The sequence below is a fragment of the Lissotriton vulgaris genome, chromosome 2_1, assembly GCF_964263255.1.
Source record: "Lissotriton vulgaris chromosome 2_1, aLisVul1.2, whole genome shotgun sequence".
Classification (NCBI taxonomy): domain Eukaryota; kingdom Metazoa; phylum Chordata; class Amphibia; order Caudata; family Salamandridae; genus Lissotriton; species Lissotriton vulgaris.
This window is the reverse complement of record NC_141687.1, coordinates 354,198,012-354,223,880: the sequence shown is the minus strand read 5'-3', so window position 1 is coordinate 354,223,880 and position 25,869 is coordinate 354,198,012. Positions and strand designations below refer to the sequence as shown.

Here is a 25,869-nt window from a genome sequence, read left to right as displayed (position 1 = left end):
GCAAGGTGCTAGGTCTCCTCCCCTAGGATGGGCCGGGGGAAGCTTCAAAGGCATGCCGCCTCTGTGAGCTTCCCCAGACCATTTGCTGTACCCAGCAACTGGCCCCCACCAGTCCTGACCCCCACTCTGGCGGGAAGACTGGCGGGAAAAACTACGTCAGGAAGTTGCCAGCCTGTGCCAACCCCACCCCTCAGGTGGGGGAGACTAGGTGAAGCATGACCACGGGCTCCGGCCATCTTGAAGATGGGGAGCCCAGCCCAATCACAGCTAGGATCCTGCCCCTCTCCCACAGAAGAGGAGCAGGCTAGGGGGTGTACCCACCCCGGGACAGGGACCTATTGGTCCCTGCCCTTGCCCTACCTGTAACGCCCCTAAATTCAGTATTTAGGGGCTCCCTAAACCTTCCTTCCTCAGATCCCAATAAGAAAAGAAGAAAGAAGACCCAGAGGAAGAAGACCCGCTGTGCAACTTCTAACACCAGGACGACAACAACTGATTTGGCCCCAGCCCTACCGACCTGTAGATCCTGGAACCTGCTCCTGCCTAAAGCCCAGCGACTCCTGCGGACAGCAACCTTGGGACACCCAGAGGACCTGCCAGCCTTGACCCTCTTAAAGCCTGGGACTCCCATCAGCAGAGGCTCTGCTACAACAACCTCCCTGGTGCCAGCCAGGAAGCTCCAGACCAGCCCACTCTGCACCCGCCGAGCCCGGCCCATGCCCGAGTGATCCAAGACCACGAGGACGTTCCCCTGGCGACTGGGGCCCGAAGTCCAGTGCCCAAAGACCCTCCTCGACAAACCAAATGATGCCTGCAGCCTCAGAACCAGAGACCCCTCCAACCGCGACCAGCAGAGGGTAAGATTTCCCGAAATCCAAAGACACCCCTGCACCCTGCGACCCACTGTGCCTCCCTTTGGGGTACCTACCTCTACTCCAGGATCCCAACTTACCTCTTGAAGTGGTGGTCGCACTTGAAGAATCACCGTCCCTGAGTCTACAGTCTTTGTTCCCTTTTTAGGTCTCTCTGAACCAACGTGCATGCGTTGTTGGTTCAGCGAGACTATAGTAAGGGACTTTTAAAAATGCTCCCAAAGTCTGCAGATCGGACACAGTGCGTGTGTGCCTGGGCGCGCGCACCATTTGTCCGCCTGCAGACTTTATGAGCACTTTCACTGCCGCTTTGATGTTCTCAGTGAGCCGCGCGGCCACTGAGAACATCAAAACGGCTGCGAAATGCTCACCATTTGTCACCCCCTCCCTTCCTGCTGGCATTCCCCCCTCCCTTCTCGCCCAGTCCTTGTTTTCTATTCTCTTTTCCACTCAATTTCTTTTTCCTCCCACTTCATTCACACTTGTACATAAAGGGTACTCTGCCAATGGACTTTCCATCTAATCCTTAGAGAGTCGTGAGTGCAGACCTCATGTGCCTTAATATTGGCAAGTTCCGAGACTATGCGTGCTTTGTTTCAGAACACTGATACGCCTTCTTTTTAAGTAATCAAAAAACTCTTTCACCATATGTTGGGCACAGCATATATAGTACTGCAAAGTAATATTATTTTAAAAACGAAGTCTCATCAGAAGTCTAAAATGAAAAGTTCACTCCCCTATAAACAAATGGTAATTCTCTCAATTGCAATCTACTTCGTGTTTATGTCGGGAAAGTTTAGCAACAGCAGTAAAGCTGAGGTGGAATTCTGAGATAAACCATCATTCGGGTCAAGCCAGCCTCTGTATTAAGCTAAGGTATCCTTAAATTCAGCCACTTTTTGCACAAGCGGCAGGCATCCGGAGACTTGCTGTACTCATGAAATGTTGTAACATTCCCAGCTCGGGAAACATGACCTGCACACTGTACACATTACCCATGAGGTCAGAGCAAATAACGTCTGCTTTTTTTTTCACCCTCTGTTTGTGTCACTTACAGAAAACCACCACCACATCCACCACAACCATCACCACCACCACATCCACCACCTCCACAGACACCACCTCGTCCAACACGAGGCCACCACCACGTCCACCACCCCCACCACGTCCACCACCACCACCACGTCCACCACTACTACGTCAACCACCACCACGTCCACCCCCACCACCACTACGTCCACCATCACCATGTCAACCACCACGTCCACCACCACCACGTCCACCACCACCACGTCCACCACCACCACCACCTCCACGTCCATCACCATATCAACCACCTCGTCCACCACCTCCACAGATACCACCATATCCACCACCTCGTCCACCACCTCCACAGATTCCACCTTGTCCACCACCTCGTCCACCACCTCCACAGATATCACCTTGTCCACCACCACGTCCACCACCACCAAGTCCACCACCACCATGACCATGTTCGCCACCACCACCACGTCCACCACCACCACCACGTCCACCACCACCACCACATCCATCACCACGTCCTCCACCACCACCACCACATCCATCACCACGTCCACCCCCACCACCACGTCCACCCCCACCACCACCTCCACCACAGACACCATCTCCACCACAGACACCATCTCCACCACAGACACCACCTCCACCACAGACACCACCTCCACCACAGACACCACCTCCACCACAGACACCACCAAGTCCACGTCCACCACCACCACCACGTCCACAAGCACCACGGCCACCTCACACTCTGTCTATCGCCCTCACACTCTGTCTATCGCCCTCACACTCTGTCTATCGCCCTCTCACTCCGTCTATCGCCCTCTCACTCCGTCTATCGCCCTCTCACTCCGTCTATCGCCCTCTCACTCCGTCTATCGCCCTCTCACTCCGTCTATCGCCCTCTCACTCCGTCTATCGCCCCCTCACTCCGTCTATCGCCCCCTCACTCCGTCTATCGCCCCCTCACTCCGTCTATCGCCCTCTCACTCCGTCTATCGCCCTCTCACTCCGTCTATCGCCCTCTCACTCCGTCTATCGCCCTCTCACTCCGTCTATCGCCCCCTCACTCCGTCTATCGCCCTCACTCCGTCTATCGCCCTCACTCCGTCTATCGCCCTCACTCCGTCTATCGCCCTCAGTCTAGCGCCCTCACATTATAAATTACAATAGCTTTTAAGTATTAATTATTAAAAAATAAATAAAAGCCATTGCTATTTGTAATATCAATACATCTAAGTCACGTAAATACAACACATATTGCATTACAAATGCTAAAGGTGTCATATTTGCGAAAGTTAAAACTATTGGCATTGTAAATGCCAAAGCTATTAAATTTGCTATTTTCAAAACCAACACATAAATAAAAAATGTGTCATTTACAATACCAATAGCTTAAACTTTCCTAATGCGAGACCTATTGCATTGCAAATGCTTGTTACCTTTCCCATTGAATAAATGAGCGCCCAACGGCTCAAAAGCACCCTGCACCCAGCCGCCGAGTGCCCCTGACAGTGATACCTGTACCCTATTCTACTTCCCTCTTTGCTGTGATAAAGTGACTAGGAGCCCAGCTCCCATAGCTGCGTGGCCTGCTAGCTAGCAGCCACCAACCGGAGGCCCCTGCCCCTCATTGGATAACATTGGGCCTAACTACCTCTGCACCCGGCCGCCCCTGCGCCGCTGAGGGTGAACCAACTGTACCTACCTGACCCTGGGGGACCCGAGTCTATGCCCAGAACCTTAACCTCGCCAGCCGAGTACTCACCTGGAAACCGGTAACTCACTTACCTGCCATTGAATAACATTGACTGGTTTGACTAAAAAAATCTTTTAAGTGTCTACTTTTGAAAACCTAAAATATTCATATAAAATCATCCCTTTGAAAACCTAAAATATTCATATAAAATCATCCGAATTCCGAAGTACTCACCTGTGATCAGGAGAGAAGCCAGTACTGTACATCATAGCCCAGTACTGAACCGCAAAAGTAATCCCTACTATTAACTTGTATTTTCTCCATAGGAATCCATTGTCTGCTTTTCTATGAAATTTCTTCTGTCTACTTTTGAAAACTAGAAATATTCTTTAAAAATCATACAAAATACTGAAACGTAATTACTTACCTGTTTTAAGTTGAGACCCCAGTGCTGGCCCCAGGAGCCCAGTACTGGATTACAAAAGTAACGAGATCATACTTTACCTGCAGCCTGAATTTTCTCCCATTCGATAACATTGCCAGATTTCTGTTGAAAAGTTTTTAAGTGTGAACTTTTAAATAGGTTATTATTCCGGAAAAATCCCTGCAATACCTAAAACGTTTTTGCTAAACTGTTTTCAGCTTAGACCCCAGGACTAAACCTAGGAGCCAGTCCTGGAATTACCAAAGTAATCTACTGTGTTTATGTACGCAAATCCATTGAGCTCAATGCTAAATTGTGTGTAGATTTGTGTTGACCACTGCAACCCCTGTACCTATTGTGTTTACAAAGTTTATTGCCTTTCTGCAAAGTACTCATCTGAGACCTCTCATATTAAGAATAGTATATTTTGATACCGGTTGGTTCTAGTAATAAAACAACTATATCTTTGACATAAAAACCATTGGCCTGGAGTTCAGTCTTTGACTGTGTGAAACCTTTTGCTGACTGAGTGGGTACAACAAATGCTTTACACCATGGGTACTCACAAACTTTCCCACAGGGGCCAAATTTACAGAGTGGTTTGCGGCCGAGGGCTGCACCGGTGGGGGCGGGGTCAGTGAGAGAGGGGGCGGGGCTAGAGCAAAAAAAAACCTGTGACCAGGAGGTTGAACACAGGCCCTTGCAGCAGACGTCTTCGTCCACTGACTCACCAGATCCAGCATACACACATATCTCTTTCTCTCTCTCTCCCTCTCTCTCTTCCTCTCCCTCCGTCCCTTTCTCTCCCTCTTCCCTCTCTCCCTCTGTCTCCCTCCCTCCCTCTGTCTCCCTCCCTCTCTGTCCCCCTCCGTCCCGCCCTCCCTGTCTCCCTCCCTCTCTCTGTCTCCCTCCCTCTCTCCGTCTCCCTCCCTCCCTCTCTCTCCCTTCTTCCCTGTCTCCCTCCCTCCCGGTCTCCCTCCCTCCCTGTCTCCCTCCCTGCCTGTCTCCCTCCCCTTCTTCCCTGTCTCCCTCCCTCCCTGTCTCCCTCCCTGCCTGTCTCCCTCCCTGCCTGTCTCCCTCCCTGCCTGTCTCCCTCCCTGCCTGTCTCCCTCCCTGCCTGTCTCCCTCCCTGTCTCCCTCCCTCCCTCTCTCTCTCTGTCTGTCTCCTTCCCTCTCTGTCTCCCTCCCTCTCTGTCTCCCTCCCTCTCTCCCTCCCTCTCTGTCTCCCTCCCACTCTCTGTCTCCCTCCCTCCCTGTCTCCCTCCCTCCCCGTCTCCCTCCCTCCCCGTCTCCCTCCCTCCATACCTCCCTCTCTGTCTCCCTTCCTCTCTGTCTCCCTCCTTCCCTTTCTGTCTCCCTCCCTGTCTCCCTCCCTCCATGTCTCCCTGTCTCCCTCCCTCCCTCCATCTCTGTCTCCCTCCCTCTATGTCTCCCTCCCTCTATGTCTCCCTCCCTCTGTCTCCCTCCCTCTCTCTGTCTCCCTCCCTCTCTCTGTCTCCCTCCCTCCCTCTCTCTCCCTTCTTCCCTGTCTCCCTCCCTCCCTCTCTCTCTCCTTCTTCCCTGTCTCCCTCCCTCTCTCCCTCCCCTGTCTCCCTCCCTCCATACCTCCCTCCCTGTCTCCCTCCCTCCCTGTCTCCCTCCCTCCCTCCCCGTCTCCCTCCCTCTGTTTCCCTCCCTCTCTGTCTCCCTCCCTTTTTGTCTCCCTCCCTTTCTCTGTCTCCCTCCCTCTCTCTTTCTCCCTCCCTCTCTCTCTTTCTCTTCCTCCCTCCCTTGGTCTCCCTCCCTCCCTCTGTCGCCCTCCCTCTTCCTTTGTCTCCCTCCTTCACACACTCTGTCTCCCTCCTTCACACCCTCTGTCTCCCTCCTTCACACCCTCTGTCTCCCTCCTTCACACCCTCGGTCTTGCTCCTTCTCACCCTCTGTCTCTATCCCTCCCTCTGTCTCCCTCCCTCTGTCTTCATCCCTATCTCCATCCCTCCCTCTTCCTCCCTCTGTCTCCCTCCCCCTCCCCCTCTTTCTGTCTTTCTCTCTCTGTCTCCCTCCCTCTGCATCCCTCCGTCTCTCTCTCTCTCCCTCCCTCCCTCTGTCTCCCTCCCTCCTGCTCTCTGTCTTCCTCCCTCTCTGTCTCCCTCCCTTCCTCCTTTTCCTTCCCTCCCTCCCTGTCTCCCTCTCTCTCGCTGTCTCCCTCCCTCTCTCTTTGTCTCCCTCCATCTCATTCTGTCTCCCTCCCTCTCTCCCTCCCCCTGTCTCCCTACCTCTCTCTCCATCCCTACTTCTGCCTCCCTCCCCCTTCTCTCCCTCTCTCCCTCCCCTGACTCGCCCTCCCCCTCCCTCCCTCACTCTCCCCTGACTCTCCCTCTCTCACTCCCCTGACTTTCTCCCTTCCCTGACTCTCTCCCTCCTTTGCCCTCCCCTGTCTCTCTCCCTCTCTCTCCCTCCCCTCACTCTCCATCCCTCACTTGCCCTGGCTCTCCCTCCCTCGCCTTGGCTCTCCCTCACTCTCCCTCCAGCCTCGCTCTCCCTCCCTCTGTCTCTCCCTCCCTCGCCCTCCCCGGACTCTCCCTCCCTGTCTCTCCCTCGCTCTCCCTCGCCTGACTCTCTTCCTACCTCGCCCTCCCCTGATTCTCCCTCTCTCCCCCTCCCTCACCCTCCCCTGACTCTCCCTCTCTCTCCCTCCATCGCCCTCCCCTGACTCTCCCTCTCTCTCCCTCCATCGCCCTCCCCTGACTATCCCTCTCTCTACCTCTCTCTCCCTCCCCTGACTTTCCCTCCCCGGAGCCCGCCAAGCCCCAGCAATGCCTTCTTGGGGGCAAAGGGCAGCAAGGCTGGTAAAATTAAAAATATGCATTTTAGCAACTCTGCAAGTCCGCTCTGACAGCAATGTAAAGGCTGGTCAGCAGCACACACACACTCCGGCCACCCACTTTCCCTGTGCCTGTGTCCAGCACCGTGATAAGAAAAAGAGTGTTCAGAGTTGTAGTAGGCAGTTTGGTTCCTGTTGCGAAGCACGTTATTTAAGTAATTCTTTCAAGTGCAGATGTGCTTGGCACAACGTTTAACATTTGCTGGTTAAAGACGACATACACTGAAGTTCTTTACAAAAGCACCGTAATAAAAAGGAAATTGTGGCAGACTGGAAGATGCCTCATTGGACGTGCTGCCGTAAACTGCTTTTGGGACCAAGCACAAGTGTCTGTCAAGATTTTCCACCTGAGAGCCTGGAAAAAAAGCTTAAAACACGCCGTTACCTTACCAGTGCCACGAAATGATTGGCATGCCATTAAAAAACAATAACTCTGTGCACCAGATTCGCACTGTTTTCTTGAATGGAGCTACTCCTACCACATCGTAGTGCCAAGCAGGGTGTCCATGCCTGAGCGGACACGAGTATACCTGGGTGCAGGCAGCTCTGAAACTAGCTGGTGAAAAGAACGAGGGCGATGTGCAAAACCTTTTATTTCTTAAGTAATACCTGACGGGTGCGTGGTGCCTGCTGGCTCACTGATTGGGCCCCTGGAGCGCAGGGCCACCCCACAATGCCTTGTTACGCCCCTGCCACCACCTTGTCAGCCCGGGATGAGTCAGCTTGCCTGGCGCGCGCACAGCCGCGCCGGAGCATTTCACATGTCTTTAAAGACCATTAACTTTTTAATGAGTCTTTGTTCTGTTTCACCTCTTCTGAGGCCCCTGCAGCTCCACTCTATGGCTGTAATCTCTCAGCCCCCAGAGAGCAGAGCCTCTCCTAGTCCAGGCTGCTGCAAGCGGTGGTGTTTACTGACACTCGAGAATTATTTTTTTTTTAAACTGGTACATGTCTGTAAGGTCCGCGGGCCGCCAAGGAAGGCTTGCCGGGCCGCGGGCGGCCCGCGGGCCGTACTATGAGTACCCCTGCTTTACACTGTCCTCTGGTACTGCCTTACTGCACGACCAAGCTACCACTTTAGAGAGTAAGGTCACACCTGGCTTTAACCTCGGTTAGATCTCTGGGGTTTGTGGACTCTATACACACTGTACCTTATTCGGGACCAGTATATATAGAGACACTTTGTCACAACCCCTCACCCCTTCTAACTCAACTAGGTGAACTGGAAGAATGCCTGTCTGACTGACCCAAACACTGTCGTGTTAAGTAAAAGAAAGAATGGTTGGAGGACCTACATAATCTAAAAACTAAACATGCACAATGAAAACAACAAATATTTATTTAGATCTAAAATATCCCGCTAACAGCCTGGGACAGATTTTCATAGAACATATGAAGAGCCTTCCTTGTGAACATTTAGGATTCTGACATAATATTTCCTGCAGACCTTGCAAGCACTCACTTATGGTCTGGGTAGAGGCAGTAAATACGCATTCTGTGAACCTTCAATTGGCCACAAACCGTATAGGATTTGAAGCGACCTCTCTAAGGATATTCTTTCATGGTACTGCAGAGGTGAACCAAATTCAGGGGTAGCAGTGGAATTACACAGCATCCAAGGAAAGCTTGCTCAGGATAGAGGTTGAATATTTGAGAAAAAATAGACCACAGACTTAGCAAGACTCTAAAACTCCTTTTTCACAAAATGTGCAGTATAAATCGGAGGGCAGATGGTCTCTGGGGTTCAATTCACTCTTACCTTAATCGCTGGACTTTGGGTCCTTTAAAATGAGGCTAGTGTGCTGCTAAAGTGACATAGGTTTAAAACCAGTCAGACATGTTGTACTCATACTGTCATTTTAAGTGTAATGATTCAAGAATGTGACTATAAAAGATCTAATGCTGCAGAACTGAACAATGAATGCAATCCTCAGGAGGGTTATTCAGAAAAAGTTAAGTAACTACATTTTTAAAGACATATTTTTTGCCCAATCGTTTCTCTTCTGCCGTAATGAAAAATGTTTCTAGACTCCAGCGCAGGCCAAGTGATTAAGAAGTTAAGGCCTAGTTGCCTCAAAAGACACTACTGCCTGAAGGTGCCAAATTAATATTATACTTAAAATAAAAAAATGCTAGGCAAAGGCTATGCACCAACTTTTTCTTTTTTCTGAAACCCATTTATCCTGATAAGGAATCTACAGGAAGAATTTGTCATAAGTATGAGCTTCTTTCAAAGACTTCTTGAAAATATAAAGCTGGCTCTGGGCAGAGCTTAAGAACAATCACTTAATACAATCACTTAATAGTTGCTGATAGAAAGGCAGGAAGAATTTGTCATAAGTATGAGCTTCTTTCAAAGACTTCTTGAAAATATAAAGCTGGCTCTGGGCAGAGCTTAAGAACAATCACTTAATACAATCACTTAATAGTTGCTGATAGAAAGGCTCAAAGGAAGCAAATTGTCTGCTATTTTACTATATTCTATCTACGATAAGGCAGTATGACTTAAACAATTTGAGACAATCTAAACATAAGACAGATCTAAGAAGAAATTGAGGTATTCATTAGATCCATAGGATAACATTGCCCAGCAAGTGCCCAAAACAGATGTGCTGACATCTTTGAACTCAAACCATTCACACAAATGGATGAAATGCGTAGACAAATGAGGAATTAATGGAGTACGAGTAATAGGGAATTAATTTAGCAGGAAAATATCAACCTGTCACTTTATTCTCCACAATAGCCCTTTGAGATGATTCTACTGTACCTTGATAGTGAAGCTCAGGATTTCGATACCCATACGTCCTACGTCAGGAGAAGCCACCTCACGCACTAGCTTGGCAAACTGGTCTCTGTCCTGATAGATCTGTTCAACCGTGAGAGTTCCTGAAGGCAAAAAATGAAATACACCAGTTATAAAACAAAGCGGACAGATGTCAAACACTACATAACATCACTAGAACAGTAATATGAAGAAAAAAAATAGCACCATGATGTTCTCATGTGCATGAAACTGAAGCTATTTCACTCAGTTGATTTAGCAACATGCACAGGTGCACAACAAACTTTTACTGTTTTTTTTTATACAAAGACACTGCCGAAGGGGATGCTGCAACGAGTAATCATCACGGAAGGAGACTCCTGTAGAATATTAAAAATATAAACCTTCCTTCCTCCCACAAAATGATTCCTGTACAGCAAACCATTTCATGACACCCATTGGGCATTGCCCTTTGAGAACGGGTGTGAAAACCTGGAGCCACAGTTTGGGCATTTTGTGTTTTTGGTCCTCATTTTTGAAAGTACAGGAGAACTTGGGGGTGAAGTTTCCAATCGTGTATTTGCTGCCTTCTACTGCTTAGGAGATCGGTAATTTGATTGTTTACTCCTGGTAGATGTTCTGCCAGAAGATAAATCTTGTGATAGATCGCCCAATTCCAAATGGCTTGAGCAAGTGTTGACAATTGGATAGTGTTAGTCCCCCCCCCTCCCCATTTCTACAAGTAACACATTGCGGTCATGTTGTCCGTTCGGACTAGGACAGTTCTGGCTATGAGGTGAGTTTGAAAAGCTTTGAGCGCTAGAAAACTAGCTAAAAGCTCTAGATAGTTGATGTGGAGACTCTTGTGCTTGTTGCTCTAGAGGCCTTGTATTGTGTAATTTTTGAAGTGAGCCCCCAAACCTGTTAGAGATGCGTCTGCTGAGAGCACAATCTGTGAAACAGGGTCGATGAAAGACCAGCCTGCTGATCAGTTTTGTGGATTCCACCACTGCAGAGAGCGATGGGTACAGCTGTCTACCAACACCAGATCAGTTAATAGATCCTGTGACTGTGCTAAGCATTCTTATCTGAACTGGGGTGGCAGAGTGGGCTAAAGAACGGTGATGGATTAAACCCAGATCTTTTGACTGGGTGCGAGTGTTTGATTGATTCAGATGCTCCGTCCATCACCACCCCCTTTTGTACAAGCATTCTTATCGGGCGCATGTGAAACCTTGCATGGGGTACAATTGCGATACAAGATGCAATCATTCCCAGCAGTTGCATGAACACCCTGGCTGGTAATGCTTGGTGTGGTTGAAACTGCAGGACTGTAGTTTGAATATTGTGTATTCTGGCTACATTGGGAGAGGCTAGAGCTTTGACTGTCTAGACTGGTTCTAGATAAAACTGCATCCTGGTCAGATGCAGGTGAGATTTGTGTGCATTGATGGTGAAGCCCCGATGATGAAGTAGATCTATTGTGATTTGTGTGTGCAGTTGTGGTGAGTGCTGGCTTTGATAAGCCAGCTGTCTAGATAGGGGAAGACTTGAATCTGCTGTCTTCTGAGATGAGCAGAGACTACTGCCATGCATTTGGTAAAAACTCCGGGCGCTGTAGTCACTCAGAAGGGAAGAACCTTGAAATAGTAATGCTTGACTGCTATCACAAATCTGAGGTATTTGTGATGAGCCGGATGAATTGGAACATGAAAATTTGCATCTTTTAAATATAGAGTACACATAAAATCTGCACTTTGTAAAAGTGGGAGTACCTGTTGAAGCATCACCAAGTAAAAGTGCTCTGACAGTGTATATAACAGTTTAACTCTTGGAGACTCAGAATAGGTCTTAGGGAACCGTCCTATGTGGGGATGAGAAAGTACAGAGAGTAAACCCCTGAACCCTGGTACTCTATTAGAACCGTCTCCATTGCCTCTTTTAGTAAGAGGGAGTGGACCTCTTGTTCTAGTAAGTGTATGTGTTCTAGAGACAACCTTGAGATCGAGGTGAAATATTTGGGGGATTGCTGGTAAGCTCCAGACAATAACCATGTTGGATAATTCCAAGCACCCAGTCTGTTATAGAGTGCCAAATGAGGAGACATTGTTGAATTCTTCCCCCGATCGGTATGATGTAATCGGGGGGGGGGATGAGGGAGGGTAGTGGGCAAGTCACAATTTGTTGGGGGAAGGGGAGTTACGAGGTGTGTTGCCCTTATTCCTACCCTTAAAGTTGTTGCCTCTATAACCTCCTTGAAAAAAAGAATCCTCTAGAAGGAGTGGACTGGTGGTTACCTTTATAACTTGAGGTATTTTGATCTGGGGATGGGGTTTTGGACCCTCCTCTGTAAAAGGAGTGATGAAAGGAGCCTCTGTTGGATGGAGACTGGAGCGCTCCCATAGATTTGGCTACCTCAGTGTCCTTTTTCATTTTCTCGAACGCCTGATCTACATTAGGACCAAATAGGTGTTCCTTGTCAAAGGGTGTACTAAAGATTGACTGTTGGATCTCAGGTTTAAATCCTGAAATCCTTAACCAAGCATGCCTCCTGAGCAGGATGCTGGTATTAACCTCTCTGATTGCGGTGTCTGCAGTATCTTGAGCACATCGTATAGAGGATTCAGAAATGAGCTTACCTCCATTTACTAGGTCCTGTGCCTAGCTTTATGCTGATCTGGGAGATATTGGAGCAACTGCTCCATTTCATCCCAGTGTGCCCTGTCATATCTGGCTAAAAGACCCTGTCAGCCTGAGCAGCTATGCGCTTCCCAGAAGCGTCAATTAATTTGCACTCTTTGTCTGGAGGAGGAGCATCTCCTGAGGTCTCAGAATTTGCCCGGGTATGAGCATTAGATACTACTAGGGAATCTTAATAGCAACTGGCCCTTGATAAATATAAGGTCTGAAGGGGAGACCATATATTTCTTGTCTACCCTAGGAGTCAAGATGCGTGCTCTAACTGGGTCTTTAAAAATCTCATGAGCATGTCACATCCAGCCTTCAAGCATGGGAAGTGTTTGTGATGACCTATGTGTGGATGCTAAAATCTCAAACAAAAAATCTATTTATTCTTTGTGCAGTGCCACCCCATGATATTGTGCAGCCCTGGCAATTAGTTCTTGATGGGATGCATTGTCGTCTGGAGGAGATAGTTTGGCTGGGTAGAGGTCTGGATCGTTATCTCCTGAGGGATCAATTGTGTAATCTGTCCATGGGTCTATTGGGAGATTAATTTGCCCATCATCGTCATCATCCTGGTGAGATTGTGGGGCATCCTGAAGTGTAAATTGCAGGTGGAGAAAGAGGCGGTGGAGGTGATGGTATATGGAAAGGACTTGTAGCCACAGATTTTCTCTTCAAGGGGATCTTGAAAGAAGTGTCCTTATCTTGAAGCTTGCATTTTTGAGGTGGCTTTGTATGAGTATGGCCAGTCTCTGGGTTAATATATAGCTTCTTTGGCTATGGATCTGGTGTTAATGGAATAATGTCCACTTTCGGATCCGAAGGGGCCTCTTTGATTTTCAGCACTGAAGTTTTCGGTGCTGGTGTTTTCGGTACCGGCGGAAGCTGCCCTTTTGGCACGGTAAGTTTTGGCTCGAAGGTTGCTTGGTTTTCGGCTCCGAGCCGAACTTGCGCTTGGAACCGGAGGGCTTCGGTTCCGAGGAGGACTTTTGATGACTCAGTACCGAGTCGGAGGGATAAACTAACTGTTTCGAAGCCGGGACTGGAGGTGGGGTGTCAGAAACGACGTCTCGGTGCCGACCTTGGCAAGGAGGCAAAGGTGGTGCTAAAGCCGTGTTTTTTTGGCGTTTGTGGAGATAAAGGGACTTCGGTACTCACGTCACCTTGTCCCTAAGGCAGTTCTTCGGCGACGAGGTCTATCTCGAGCTCCGACTGAGAGTCTTGTTCGGAGAAGGCTTCCTCCTCCTCTGCCGCTAATGACTCGATGTCTTCTTGGCCGGAATCTTCACCGAAGATGTCCAGCCTGTCTTCGATGCTTTGACGCTGCATCTCTCGACGTCGAGCCCGATGATCGCAAGGAGTCTTCTTTGATCAGAACGATCTGCACGCGTCGCAGGTTTCTTCTTTGTGCTCGAGAGACAAGCACAGATTGCACACTTCATGTGTGTTGGTGCGTGGATACTTCGCTTGGCATCGAGAACAGAATTTAAATGGAGTCTGATCCATTGACTGAGAGCTGACGCAGCACGGTTAGGCCTGAAAGGCCGCCAGCAAAGCTTCCCGATGGAGTCGATTCAGATGTCGAAACAATACACGGAGAAGTGGGAAATGCATACGGAAACAATATCAGTGAGGGTAGAGAGGATTGCGCGTCGAGGGTATCCCGAAGAAAGGTTTCGAACCAGAGCGCAGCAGCACACGTCAGAACCCGATGGCAGTAAAAAAGAATCTAACAATGGTATCGAAGACCATGCGCACTATCATCGAAAGGAAGAGTCACCTAACCTTGTGAGTAGGAAAAACATGTACATGCCTTTAAATGGTGTGACGAGTGAGTTGAACATTGTATAGCTTTTGCTTACACATAAATCTCTGTTCTACAGTTCACAACATAAGGAAAAAATAATAAAAAAGGAAAGGAATAATAAAAAAATGTCACCATTATCAGCATTTGCTCATGTAAATAAGCTTGGATTCAAAAGTAGGTGTCCTGCACTCACATGTGAAATAAAAAGGTATTGAGGGGAGTGGGCAATGTATTTCAAAGATTTTCATAACATGCTGCAAATTACTAAGATAGCCTCAGAGCATTGTAGTTGCAAGCGATAACCCTAAACCGATATCTCCTAATTATGGTAAGCGGATGGTAAAACCTTACAAGGAAATCTCAAACAACCAAGGTCAAAGCAAATGGATCTCACCTATGTGAGAGCTTTTGGCTTTGGCAATGTGTTATGGCCATTATGTACACCAGTGTGGCTGCTGTTCAAAATGGCTAAAAGTTAGTGGCGTGGAGTGGGGTAGATTGCAGTGGGGTAGAATGGAATGGGGTAGAGTGGAGTAGATTGGCAAAAAGTTGAGTGGAAGTAGGGTGGGGTGAATGGAGTGGGGTGGGTTGGGGTAGGTGGAGTGCAATAGTTGGGCAGATTAGCGTGATTGATTGAAGAGGGGTAGATTGAGCTGAAGTGGCGTAGATTGTGCTAGAGTGGGGTAGACTGCGGTGGAGTAGATCGGAGTAGGGTAGATCAGGCTACACTGGGCTAGAGTGGGATATACTGGGGTAGGCCGGAGTGGAGTGCGGTAGAGTGGGTGTATATAGAAGGGGTTACCCTGACCTATATATTTTCCTTTCACTCAGGAACTACATACTTCTTCTACCTACATAGCCTGATTGGGGACGTGCATAATGAATCTTCATTCGCCCCTTGTCCCCTCTTCTTGTATTTTGAAGATTCTTAGAATGCTAGCTACCCTACTTATTATCAGCGTGTGGGTCCAGACCACCATCACCCCCTAGGCTTGGTTAGACCATTTTGGGGCCACTTACGGCCTTGCGCCATATAGGTCTTGTTGCCTGTAGAACAGGAGATTTCTGATCTTTACTTTCAGTGGGAGGAAGTTAGGAAAGCTATCGTATCTCTCCCTGATGGCCAGACCCCAGGCGGTATCCTGTGAGACCTATTTATATCTGAGGTTGATCTTTGGGGCCCTATATTGACGTAGCACTTTAACACGGCCATTAGTGTGCCGCTCCACTCTAGCTGGAAACATCATCATCCCCATCTTCAAGAAGAGTACTAGGGCTGGCCACACCTGTTATCGTCCCATTTCCTTGGTTGCCAGTAAGGTTAAGGTGTTAGGGAGGGTCCTGCTGGACCACCTTATCACCTGGGTGAAATATAAGAATGTATTATCGGAAGCCCAATACAGGTTGAGGGCGGGGCACAGTTGCTCAGACCCTGAACCTGTATATTTGAATTGTAAAGTACACAGGGGCGAAGGAGGGGGCAGTCCATCTGGCCTTCATGGACCTAAGCTCACCCATTGACAGAGTAAATAGAGCCAAGCTCTGGGCCTTGCTTGGGTCCATGGGAGTTAAACCATTCCTGATCTCCTTCTTGGGCAGTGTTTATGAGGATCTAACTGCTTCTGTAACATATGTGGTGAATGGGGAATGCACCCAACCCTTTAATTTGACGAGAGGAACGGCAAGGTTGTATCCCTGCCCCTATTCTCTTCACTGTCTATACATTAATGGTGTGGGATTGGCTCTTCTGAATCAAGGAGTGGATGTACCAAGCGTAGGTGGCTGTCGTCAGCCTGTTTTTTTATACATGGACGACGTGGTTCTAAGGTCACGCACGGCCATGTGCCTACAGTGTCCGTGAGACCTTTTAGTAATCTTTATGGATGAGCTTGACCTTAACACCAACTATGCTAATTCCAATGTAATGTTATGTTATGTTATGTTATACTATATTTTGTATAGCGTACGGCTACTCAGAGAGTGTCCCGACGCTTTGATTTGCACACCAATCTTATAACATAACAAGAAAAAACAGAAAAAGACAGAAAAGGAACCACCAGAGCCCGGGAAACTAAGAAGTAATGGTGGTGAGCCTCAAACACTAGCTCCAAAAGTTTCTGGATAAAGGGGAAGTCTAGCTCTAGGATTGATCATTTTTCGTACCTTGGATCCTATTGGATTACAATTTTACTTGGCAGCCCTTGCCCAAGAAAAACGTTGTTAGGTTTAAATCAGAAATTAAAGGGATCAGTGTCCTGTCTAAGCGCATTGGTCATACACACGTCGAGAAGTTGCTTGAGGTATTCAGGGCCAAGAGGATTACGGTGGCTTGTTATGGATGCGACGTTTGAGTCATCCTCCCAACTATAGGTCATTGAAAACTATTTTCTGAAAGGTCTTCTTAGAGTTCCCCAGAGTACACCTTCATGGATGTAATTGTCCATTTCAGCCTGTGCACATCTTAGTAGGTCAGAAGTCCCATGGTGGGGGTACCTGCCCCTCAGCGGTCTGGTTTCAATATGGGGTTAAACAGATTCCTGAGATGAGAATGGCTCTGCTCCAGCCCTCCAGTCCTATTGGCCAGGCTCCTTCCAAAAGTTCCATGAAGCTGAGAGCATTACGTAATTTTTACAGGACATGCTGTATATTCACATATAATATTATGAGTAAATATAACTAAGTATTTTTCCTGCATCATGCCTAGTTTGGAGGATTGCTAATCAGGTGGAGCTGAGCTTCTGTGCAGGATGGAGTGAGTCACAGTTTGAGATGAGTGGGGATGGTGAACCACTGACTAACCCTGGGGAGCTGTAAATCAGTAGCGGGGGAAATGGTCAGGGGGCTTTGCTGAACATAGGGCATGAATGACATTCAAATTAACTTTATCTTTAAATGCTCTTTATTGGCCACTCATTGCAAAAAGCAGCAGAATAAGAAGTCTGTTCTAAGGCAGCAGCGCTTCAGTTCAACAATGTTTTTTTACCACACTTGTTTTCATTTTATGTAGCCCTTGCTATCAGACCACTATCTCACCAAGTGTAAAAAACACAAGATACTTACCTGTACACTGTGGCTCTCCAGTATTAATATCTTTTATATATTCACATGCTTGAATCTTCCCCATCGTCATGGTGGACGTCCCTAGGTAACAGTATTCTAAGCAGTGGTAACTGCTTAGCATTAGTCTCAGGTGTAAAACCACTACATATTGTTAGCCTATTCACATATTTTAAAACATCCATACTTCAACCAATCAGAGCTCAGACTCAGAAGTCCTCAACCCAAGCACAGTCACCATCCCCCAGATTCAGAGCACAAGTGTAACATAAACTCTATCTGAAATGGTCAGCTGTAATGGGGAGGAGGAAGGGTTGCATGGGAATCTATAAAAGGTATTAATACTGGAGAACCACAGTGTGCTTGTTTTCATACCAGTATTATATCTTTTATAGATTTGCATGCTTGAATCAGACTAGTTAGCAATATTGCATATCATACAGAGGTGGGTAAGGCGAAACCATCCCACTATGACACTTACTATATATGAAGAGTAAAAACAAGCACTTCGAAAAGCAAATAACAGCATTGATGAAGATAAAACGTGTCGGCAAGAAATAATCGAAATAACATCTTCAAGAGAAAAAATTATAAACGAATATATAAATATATATATATTTTTTTTTTTTTGAACAGCAAGGAAATGGGCATCGCAGAGTAGCTTGTCTGAATGCCATGTCAACTTTACTCCATGAATCTAGGCAGTAGTGCCTTGGGAAGGTATGGGCATTCACCAACATCGCTGCCCTGCAGATGTACGGAACAGCAAACGAGGCTGAAGACGCTGCTGCTTTTCGAGCAAGTGGACGTCCTACCTTTTCATGACAGAAGGCTATAATTGCCAAAAACCAGCAAGCAATACTAGCTCTCGATAAGGCTTGACCTTTTCTAGGAGATGAGAAGCTAATAAGACTTTCTGAAAATCTGTGACATTTGTACATAGAACTCCAAACATCGCTTAACGTCCTGAGAATGCAAAGATCTTTCTGCCGGCAAGGACAGATTCAGTAAGAAGGAAGGTAAAATGAAAGGCTTATTGAGATGAAAAGCCGGCACCTTTGGAATAAACAATGGATTAGTGCAGAGGTTGACTTGGTCTTCCTAAAATTGTAGATTTAGGGCCAGATGTAGGAGCCCTAATACCGGTCGGAAACGGCCGATTTCGGCCGTTTCCGACCGGTATTAGGGTTTTCAGATGTAGGGGGCTGAAAAATACAGAATCGGTATATTTACCGATTCGGTAAAATTACCGATTCGGTAAATTACCTAATCGGTAAATATACCGATTCTGTAATTACAAATGTAGGTGGCACAGTTTACAGTGCCACAGGCCCCTTAAGAGTCGGTATTTTACCACACAATCCTATTGTGTGGTAAAATACCGAATTCAGGTGTGCATGCACATCTGTGTATGCACACCTGTGCAATGTGACACACAGACATGCCCTTAGGGCATGTATGTGTGCCACATTGCACACAAGCCTGTACTTGGGGTGCTAGAGGGTGTCAAAGTGACACCCCCTCCACCCTTGCAGGATTCGGTATTTACCGATTCTGTAAATACGGAATCGGTATTTCCCATTGATTTCTATGGGCTTCAAAGCCCATAGGAATCAATGGGAAATACCGATTCTGTATTTACAGAATCGGTAAATACCGAATTTTACAGATTCGGTAATTCAGATTTTAAAATTACCTAAATCGGCCCCCTTCCCATTTACAGACTCTTAAATACCGAATCGGTAAAAGTCGGTATTTAAGAGTCTGTAAATGGGAATTACCTACATCTAGCCCAAAGTTCCTAGTTTGTGAATGCCTGGATTTCACGTATTCGTCTGGCTGACGTGATAGCGAAGAGAAAGGCCACCTTCCAAGAGAGAAACTTCAACTCTGCCTTGTGGATGACCTCAAAAGGATATCTCATAGGCTGCAACAAGACTGTGTTTAGTTGCCAAAGAACCGATGGGGGCTTCACAGGAGGATACGCCCGCAACAGACCATTTATTAACTCCTTAACCACTCTATGGGACCAGAGGGATAACTTTCCAGGATGCCAACTGTATCTAGAGATTGCTGCTAGATGCACTTTCATGGAAGCATGCACGACGCCTGATTTGGCTCGATGTAGCAGACATAGAAGAATCTGCTGAGAGGTAGAGGAGAAAGGATGGTAACACATATGTTGTTATAACCCCACATAATAGAGAACATCAGACTAGTTCACTGTTCCTTCCATGAACATCAGGATGGTACACTGTTCCCCTGCAGTAGTGTTGTGGGCAGGACTATGCATTATAGGCTGAGAAGGCGTAGCGCACAACTACTTCTTCCCGTTTTTGCAAGAAAGAACTGGAGACAGAGATACTCCATCTATGAATGGAACCATATATGCATGGCGGTTCTCAAGTAACACTCGGGGTTCCTAAATTGCTGAATTATCTTTGTTTAGGTTTGTTAGTTTTGCCTTTATTAATATTGTTTTTATTTTAGCCCATTGCGCTCCTTGATTGACTTTTTGTCAATCAGAGGCCACCGTACGTGCAGCCGCAAATAAAAGTGACCGCACCTATGTCTTTACCGCGGATTATTCCTGATCGCGGTCGAGAGATGTTCATATTCCTGACAGCTCTGCTTCAGTCATCGATGTTCTGGGCATTAGTCTTGGGTGTCAAAGGGCCCCTCCCAGGTAGGAAAGCAGTCTTATAATTTCGCAGACTCTATGTTTATTTTGTTCAATAACGGAGAGCAGCAGCGCACGTTGAGCTGACACATGTGACGAATAACGTGTGCTAATCAAAATATGGAGTGCGCTTGAGACAATAGAAAAATATAGACAATGAATATGCGCAATAGAGTATAATTATCTGAATGGCACAACTGTCATAGTTGCTTACTCCACGCACAGGTTCAAAGCATATGTAATCACTTGCAGCCAAAACTTTGACATTTTTCTGGAACATTTTATTTGTTTATGCATAATCAAACTATTGGATATAAATATGTAAAGATACAAGACTCTGAAATATAAAACCAGCATTGGATGTTGTTCCGATTGAGACTAATTCATGAACATTCTTTGGATAGTCTTTTGAGCGCTTAACTTATTGTGGAATATGGTGCATAACTATAAGATTTAATCTTACCCGTTCACTCTTCTCTGTTCCAGATCTTGGTCCCCGCAGTACCCTCCCTAATTCCCCTCCCCCTCATCTAGCCACTCTGATCCTCTGCATGAATCTTAGCGCAGAATCGGAACTGACGAAAGGTGGGCATCTTGAGGGCACTGCACGTGAGGAACTGGGGTAAACGCATACGTGAACAACCAGGTTCAGGAGAAATGGAAGGCGTTCACACTCGATCCCAGTAGAGGATGCTTGCCGGTGAAAAACGTGCACTTCTTGTTTAGAGAAGTGGCGAACAGTTCTAGCATTGGATAACCCAATGACTAAAAAATGCTCTCCAACTGAATCTGGTTGAGTTCCCTCTCGTTGCATTGTTTGACCATTTTGCTGAGAGAATCCGCCCAATCGATCTGCACTAACGGAACTTGCCCTATCTTCAGAGCAACGTTGTTGACTAAGAGCCATTCCCCAATTTGCTGAGCTTGGGCGGATAGATCCTGCGATCTTGTGCCCCCTTGTTTTGTGAGATAAAACATGGTGGTGGTGTTGTCAGTTCTCACCAGCACTGAAGAGTTTCTGATCCTGGGAAATAGTGTTTGAAGACCCAGAAATACAACCTTCAGTTCTAGTATCTTTATGTGATAAAACAATTCTTGACTGGACCATTTCCCGTGAACCTCTAGGTCCTGCAGGTGAGCATCCCATCCTTCAAGAGAGGCGTCCGTAGTCCTGACTGCCTGAGGTATCACTGGAAGGAAAGAAAAACCCTGGGAGACACTTTTCCTGATTGCCCACTGTCATAAACAACTAATGGTCATTCCTCTTCTGTAGGTGTCTCTTCCTTTCTGCTCAGCCAAGATGAATGCTGGAATTTGTGATGATGTCATAAAATGCTTGGGTGTTGGTGTAAGTGTGGAGTGTCAGTTGGTGGATGAGGCTGACCAACAGTGAGGCTGCTCCTGGTGGGGCTACGCTTTATCTACTTATCTTCTTCTACTCTTCTACCTGGAACCTGAATAAAGTAACCTTGTTTGTACTCCTGTTCTTTGGATCTTCCTTTTACGACATTTTGGCAAAGATTTTAGGGATCCAACGTGTCAAGGTAAAAGACTGTGTTTAAAGGAACTAAGGACTCTTCTTTAAACATTGAAAATTTTAAAGGAAATAAGGACCCTTCTCAAGACTTTGAAATTTGACAAGTGAAACCTCAAGGAAACGCACTCTTAAGCCCCACCAGTGTCCTTTTCTACCTGGACAGCCTGCAGCAGTGGACGTTTAACCTTGCTCTTCTGGTTTTAAACAACCTACCGTGGAACTCCCTGCCATCCTGCTGTGAGTAGTAGCGCTCTTCTATGTTCACAAACTCAAGCAGATGCCACGTGTTACCATGTGCGAGGCCACACAGGAGTGGTGTGGTCTTACAGGTGACACTGTTCCACTTTATTCTTAAGACGCTTAACTTTCAACTAGCTAGGAACCGCTTATCAGTTTACTTTCAAGACCGGCAGACCTTCAGACATCTGTTTACCACGGTGTGAACTCGACATTAACAGAGTCTGGTATGTGAGCAAGCTCTTTACAGAAAGACTGGCAGTATTTAAAATACTTCCTTGTCCGTGTCTGGCAGCGTACTTAAGCGACTGCTATCACCTGCAACATGCTCCGGCACATACCTAAAAGATAACCTCTACTGCTGGTGATTCTATTTTCTTGGAATGAACTGTTCTGCTGCTGGCTATTCTCTGTGTGCGTGCAGTACTTGTTTTTTTTATTTTTATTTTATGTGTTTTATAGAGCGCAAACTTGACCAGTTAGGGTATCAGAGCGCTTTACAGGAGAGCAAAGCAATATACAGACAGACTTAGAATCAACCAGTAACGGCCCAAGTAATAAGGGGTAGGGGTGCTGAATACATAAGGGAAAGAAGAGCACGTATTTACAGTTTACATAACCAGTTACTCAAGGCGAGATACCATATTTACAGAATACGTTTACAATTATTCAAGCCAGGCCCCAGGTTTCAGATGGGGTGACAAGGTAGTCCGAAGGGAGGTAGTAGATGGCCATAGGTCGGGCCATAGTGGTTGTTGAGGCAATATTTAGCCGAGAAGTTTGCCCATAAGGATGGTTTTGGCATCCTTTTTGAAGCAAGTCAGTGAGGGGATTCTTCTGATGTTGGGTGGGAGAGAGTTCCATATTCTTGGAGTAACCCCTGAGAAGGCCAGATTGTATAAATAAATTCAGAAAGCGTGCAGGTTGGAGCAAGAGGTCTCTGGCAGATCGGGAGTTTCTGGTTCCGCCGGAAATCACAAGTTTCTGTGTCAAGATTTGCAGGGGAGTTAGAGTATAAAGCTTTGTGCGTAATACATGCTAGTTTGAGCTGTACTCTTGCCTCCAGGGGAAGCCAGTTGAAAGCTTTCAGGTGTGGGGAAATATGATCGTATTTCCTTGAGCCGATAAGTAGTCTGGCGGCCGCATTGAGGCAGGCTTTAAGAGGTGCCAGGGAGATCTTGGGTAAACCAGAGAGGGTTGAGCAGCCGTATTCCAGTCTAGAGATGACAAGTGTTTGGACTGCCAATTTTAAGTCGGGAGCATCGAAGAAGGATTTCAATTTCCTACGGTAGCTCAGGTGGAATCTGGATGTTTGGCCATCAAATTGATGTGGTTCCGCATGTTCAGATTGGTGTCAAGGGTAATTCCCAGGGATTTAGACGAGTTCACAATGGTCGGTGGGCAGTTTAAGGCTGTGATAGCCTTAATCCATAATTGAATCTCAAGGTTGGTATTGAGTGGAGATCAGGAGAAATTCTGTTTTCTTTGCATTGAGTTTAAGTTGATTGGATGCAAGCCATTGGACAGTGAGTTTCAGGGCTTTGTTCAGGGAGAGAATCTATTCGAGAGAAGAGGTTTTGATGTAGATCTGGGTGTCATCAGCGTGCATATGATAGGAGATATTAGCTGCGAGTAATACTTCAGTAAGCGGTTCTAGGTAGAGGTTGAAAATGGTGGGGGATAGGGGTGATCCTTGAGGGACTCCAACATTGACCGGGGATGGTGATGAAAGGTTGCCGTTGATTAGGAATCTCTGCGACCGGTTGTGGAGGAAGGACCTAAACCAATCTAGAACAGTGCCATCCAATTCCATCCTGAGTTTGAGGCGATCAAGTTGTTTTTCATGGTGACTGTTAGACCTGACATCATTGGCTTGAGTCTCTCCTCCATTTTTTCTGTTTGCCTCTACTGTTTTACGATGTTTTGCTGGTATATGCTTTGGGCGCCGTGTCACTGCTGATCAGTGCCATAGCGCAAGTGCTCCCGATGTTAAATTGATGTGTCTATTGTATCCATGTTTGGCTTATTTGGTTTACTGTCAGTCCCTAGTCTAGTGCACCAGGAGTGCCGGGGCTTGTAAATACAAATGCCGCTCGTGGGCTTGCAGCACGTGTTGTGCCACCCACAGGAGCGGCCTCGTAAAAGAATGTCTACGGGTCGGTCATTGCGAGACCCACGTGCAGTCTTGTACTGTCACGCAGGCTGCGCAGGTATACCTACTTGCCAGCCCCAACCTTCCCTTACCTTCATGTTAGTCACCCCTATGGTAGGCCGTGGGCAGGGTGCGTTGTAAGTGTAAGATAGGACAAGCCTGACCAAGTTGGCATGTCCTGATAGTGAAGTGCCGCCATCTTCGTGCTTCACTATTGCAAGGTAGCCTGCTCTCCATTGCTTAGAATGGGCCGCCGGGATTATTAATGCTATGATCCTAGCTGGCTCGGGGAGTACGGTGCAATATCGAGTTTGGTATCCCTGAACTCGGGGTTTAATTACGCATCCGTTGGTGTGGATGGTTTTTGGACTCTGGGTTCGGAAATAGTACTTTTAGAAAGTATCTATTTTCTTGTCTAACCATATCTGGTCTCTGCTGGTCTTGCGTGTGTGTGACAGGAGCTGGGTGGCTCCAAGAGGTCTGGATGAGTCAGTGTGGGATGAGTGGGACATTAAGTTGAGAGTAGGGGGAGAGTAGTTGTTGATAGCCTGCCTTGCCTGATACAATGCTGGCTCCACCTCCTGCCAAGCGACTGATGGCTCTGTACCTGCCATGGACGATCCTAGCCCCACCTCCTGCCAGGAGGGCGATAGCTCTGCTCCGGCCAGTATCAATGCTGGCTCCACCTCCTGCGGGGCGTCTGAGGACCCGGCCCGGCTCAATGAATAGGCCAGGTGCTACTGCCTAGCTCCACCCACCACAGACCCAGGATGTTGGGAAATCCCCGGCATAGACAAAGGGATCAAAGACGGAAAGGGGTATAAGAGAAGGACCCCTGAACTAGGAAATCAGATCACTTCTGACAAGGAACCCTGTAACCAAGGACAAGAAGCCTGCTGATCTAAAGGACTGCCTACCCCTTCTGCCAGTGTGCTGTTGTTGGGGGAATCCTGCAGTGCTTCTTTATTTTTGCCAAGAAACCAGGAGAGAGGAACTGTGTGTGTACTCTCACGCTTGCTAAGAAAATCTCCAAGGACTGGAAGAGTGCCAGACTCCTGCTGAAGTCACAGGGCTAAAGGACTTCATTTGCTAAAAGTGCTATCTTGCTGGAAGTGTGAATCCAGCACCTCTGAAAGGAACAGCAATCACGACGACCGGACGCTGGGCCCGACCGACGCCAGCAGCAACGCCAGTGAGTGGGAGTACGGCTCTAGCTCCAGAGGACCTCGTGTCTGCACCGCTGCTGATCGCATCAACCGTGTGCCCTTCGACGCCGTGAGCGCTGCTCACTCTGTGCAACTGCATCATCGACAACGCCTGCTGAGGCCTGATCGACACCGAAGACGCGACGCCGGAGTGCTCGACGCCGCTGATCATCGTGTGCTTCATTTTCCTAAAGGTACTGTGTTGTTGGGGGTCCGTGTGACTCCAGGCCCGACGCAGCGCTCCTCGCGGTCGACGCCGAACCTGTGGATTATCTTTGCCTCGACGTTGTGTAGCTCCCGTGTGAGTTACCCTGTTGCTAAGAACTGTGTTTCCCAGAAGAAGATTTGCTTGATACTAAAGACTTTTGTGCTAAAGAAGAAACTACCTTTGAACTATCCTTTTTCCTTCCTAAACGTATTTATTCCGATTGTGTACAGTTTTGCCGTTATTTGGTCTTGTGCTAAGCCTTATATAAAAATACTTATTTTTATAATACTACGGTGTCGTGTCCATTTGTAGTGTATTCACTGTGTTACTGTATGTGGTCATAATTGCTTAACGCACAGCCTCTGAGATAAGCCTGTACTGCTCTGCCAAGCTACCGAGGGGGTGAGCAGGGGTTATCGAAGGGTGTGATCCCCTTGCCCTGACTAGAAAAGGAGTGTCCCTATTTGTCAGAAGTGCATACCTCTGCCAACTAGAGACAGCCGGTTCTAACAGTGACCGTCTCGAAGGCCGAGTATATGTCCAGGAGACAAGTTTTGCCTTGGTCAAGGGCTTGGAGGGCATCATCCACGATGTGGAAAATGGTGGTTTCTGTGCTGTGCCCTGGTCTTAATCCGGAT

General features: G+C 47.4%; 1 protein-coding gene across 2 annotated transcripts in view; it reads right to left on the bottom strand.

Annotated features, from left to right (window-relative positions):
- The window catches only part of FLOT2 (flotillin 2), a 351,376-nt gene that overhangs the window by 100,089 nt on the left and 225,418 nt on the right, over positions 1-25,869 (bottom strand). For both annotated transcript variants that reach the window (XM_086955138.1, XM_086955139.1), the window contains exon 5: positions 9,670-9,788. In XM_086955138.1, the coding sequence (XP_086811264.1) occupies positions 9,670-9,788 (119 nt within the window). The remainder of the gene's footprint in view (positions 1-9,669; positions 9,789-25,869) is intronic.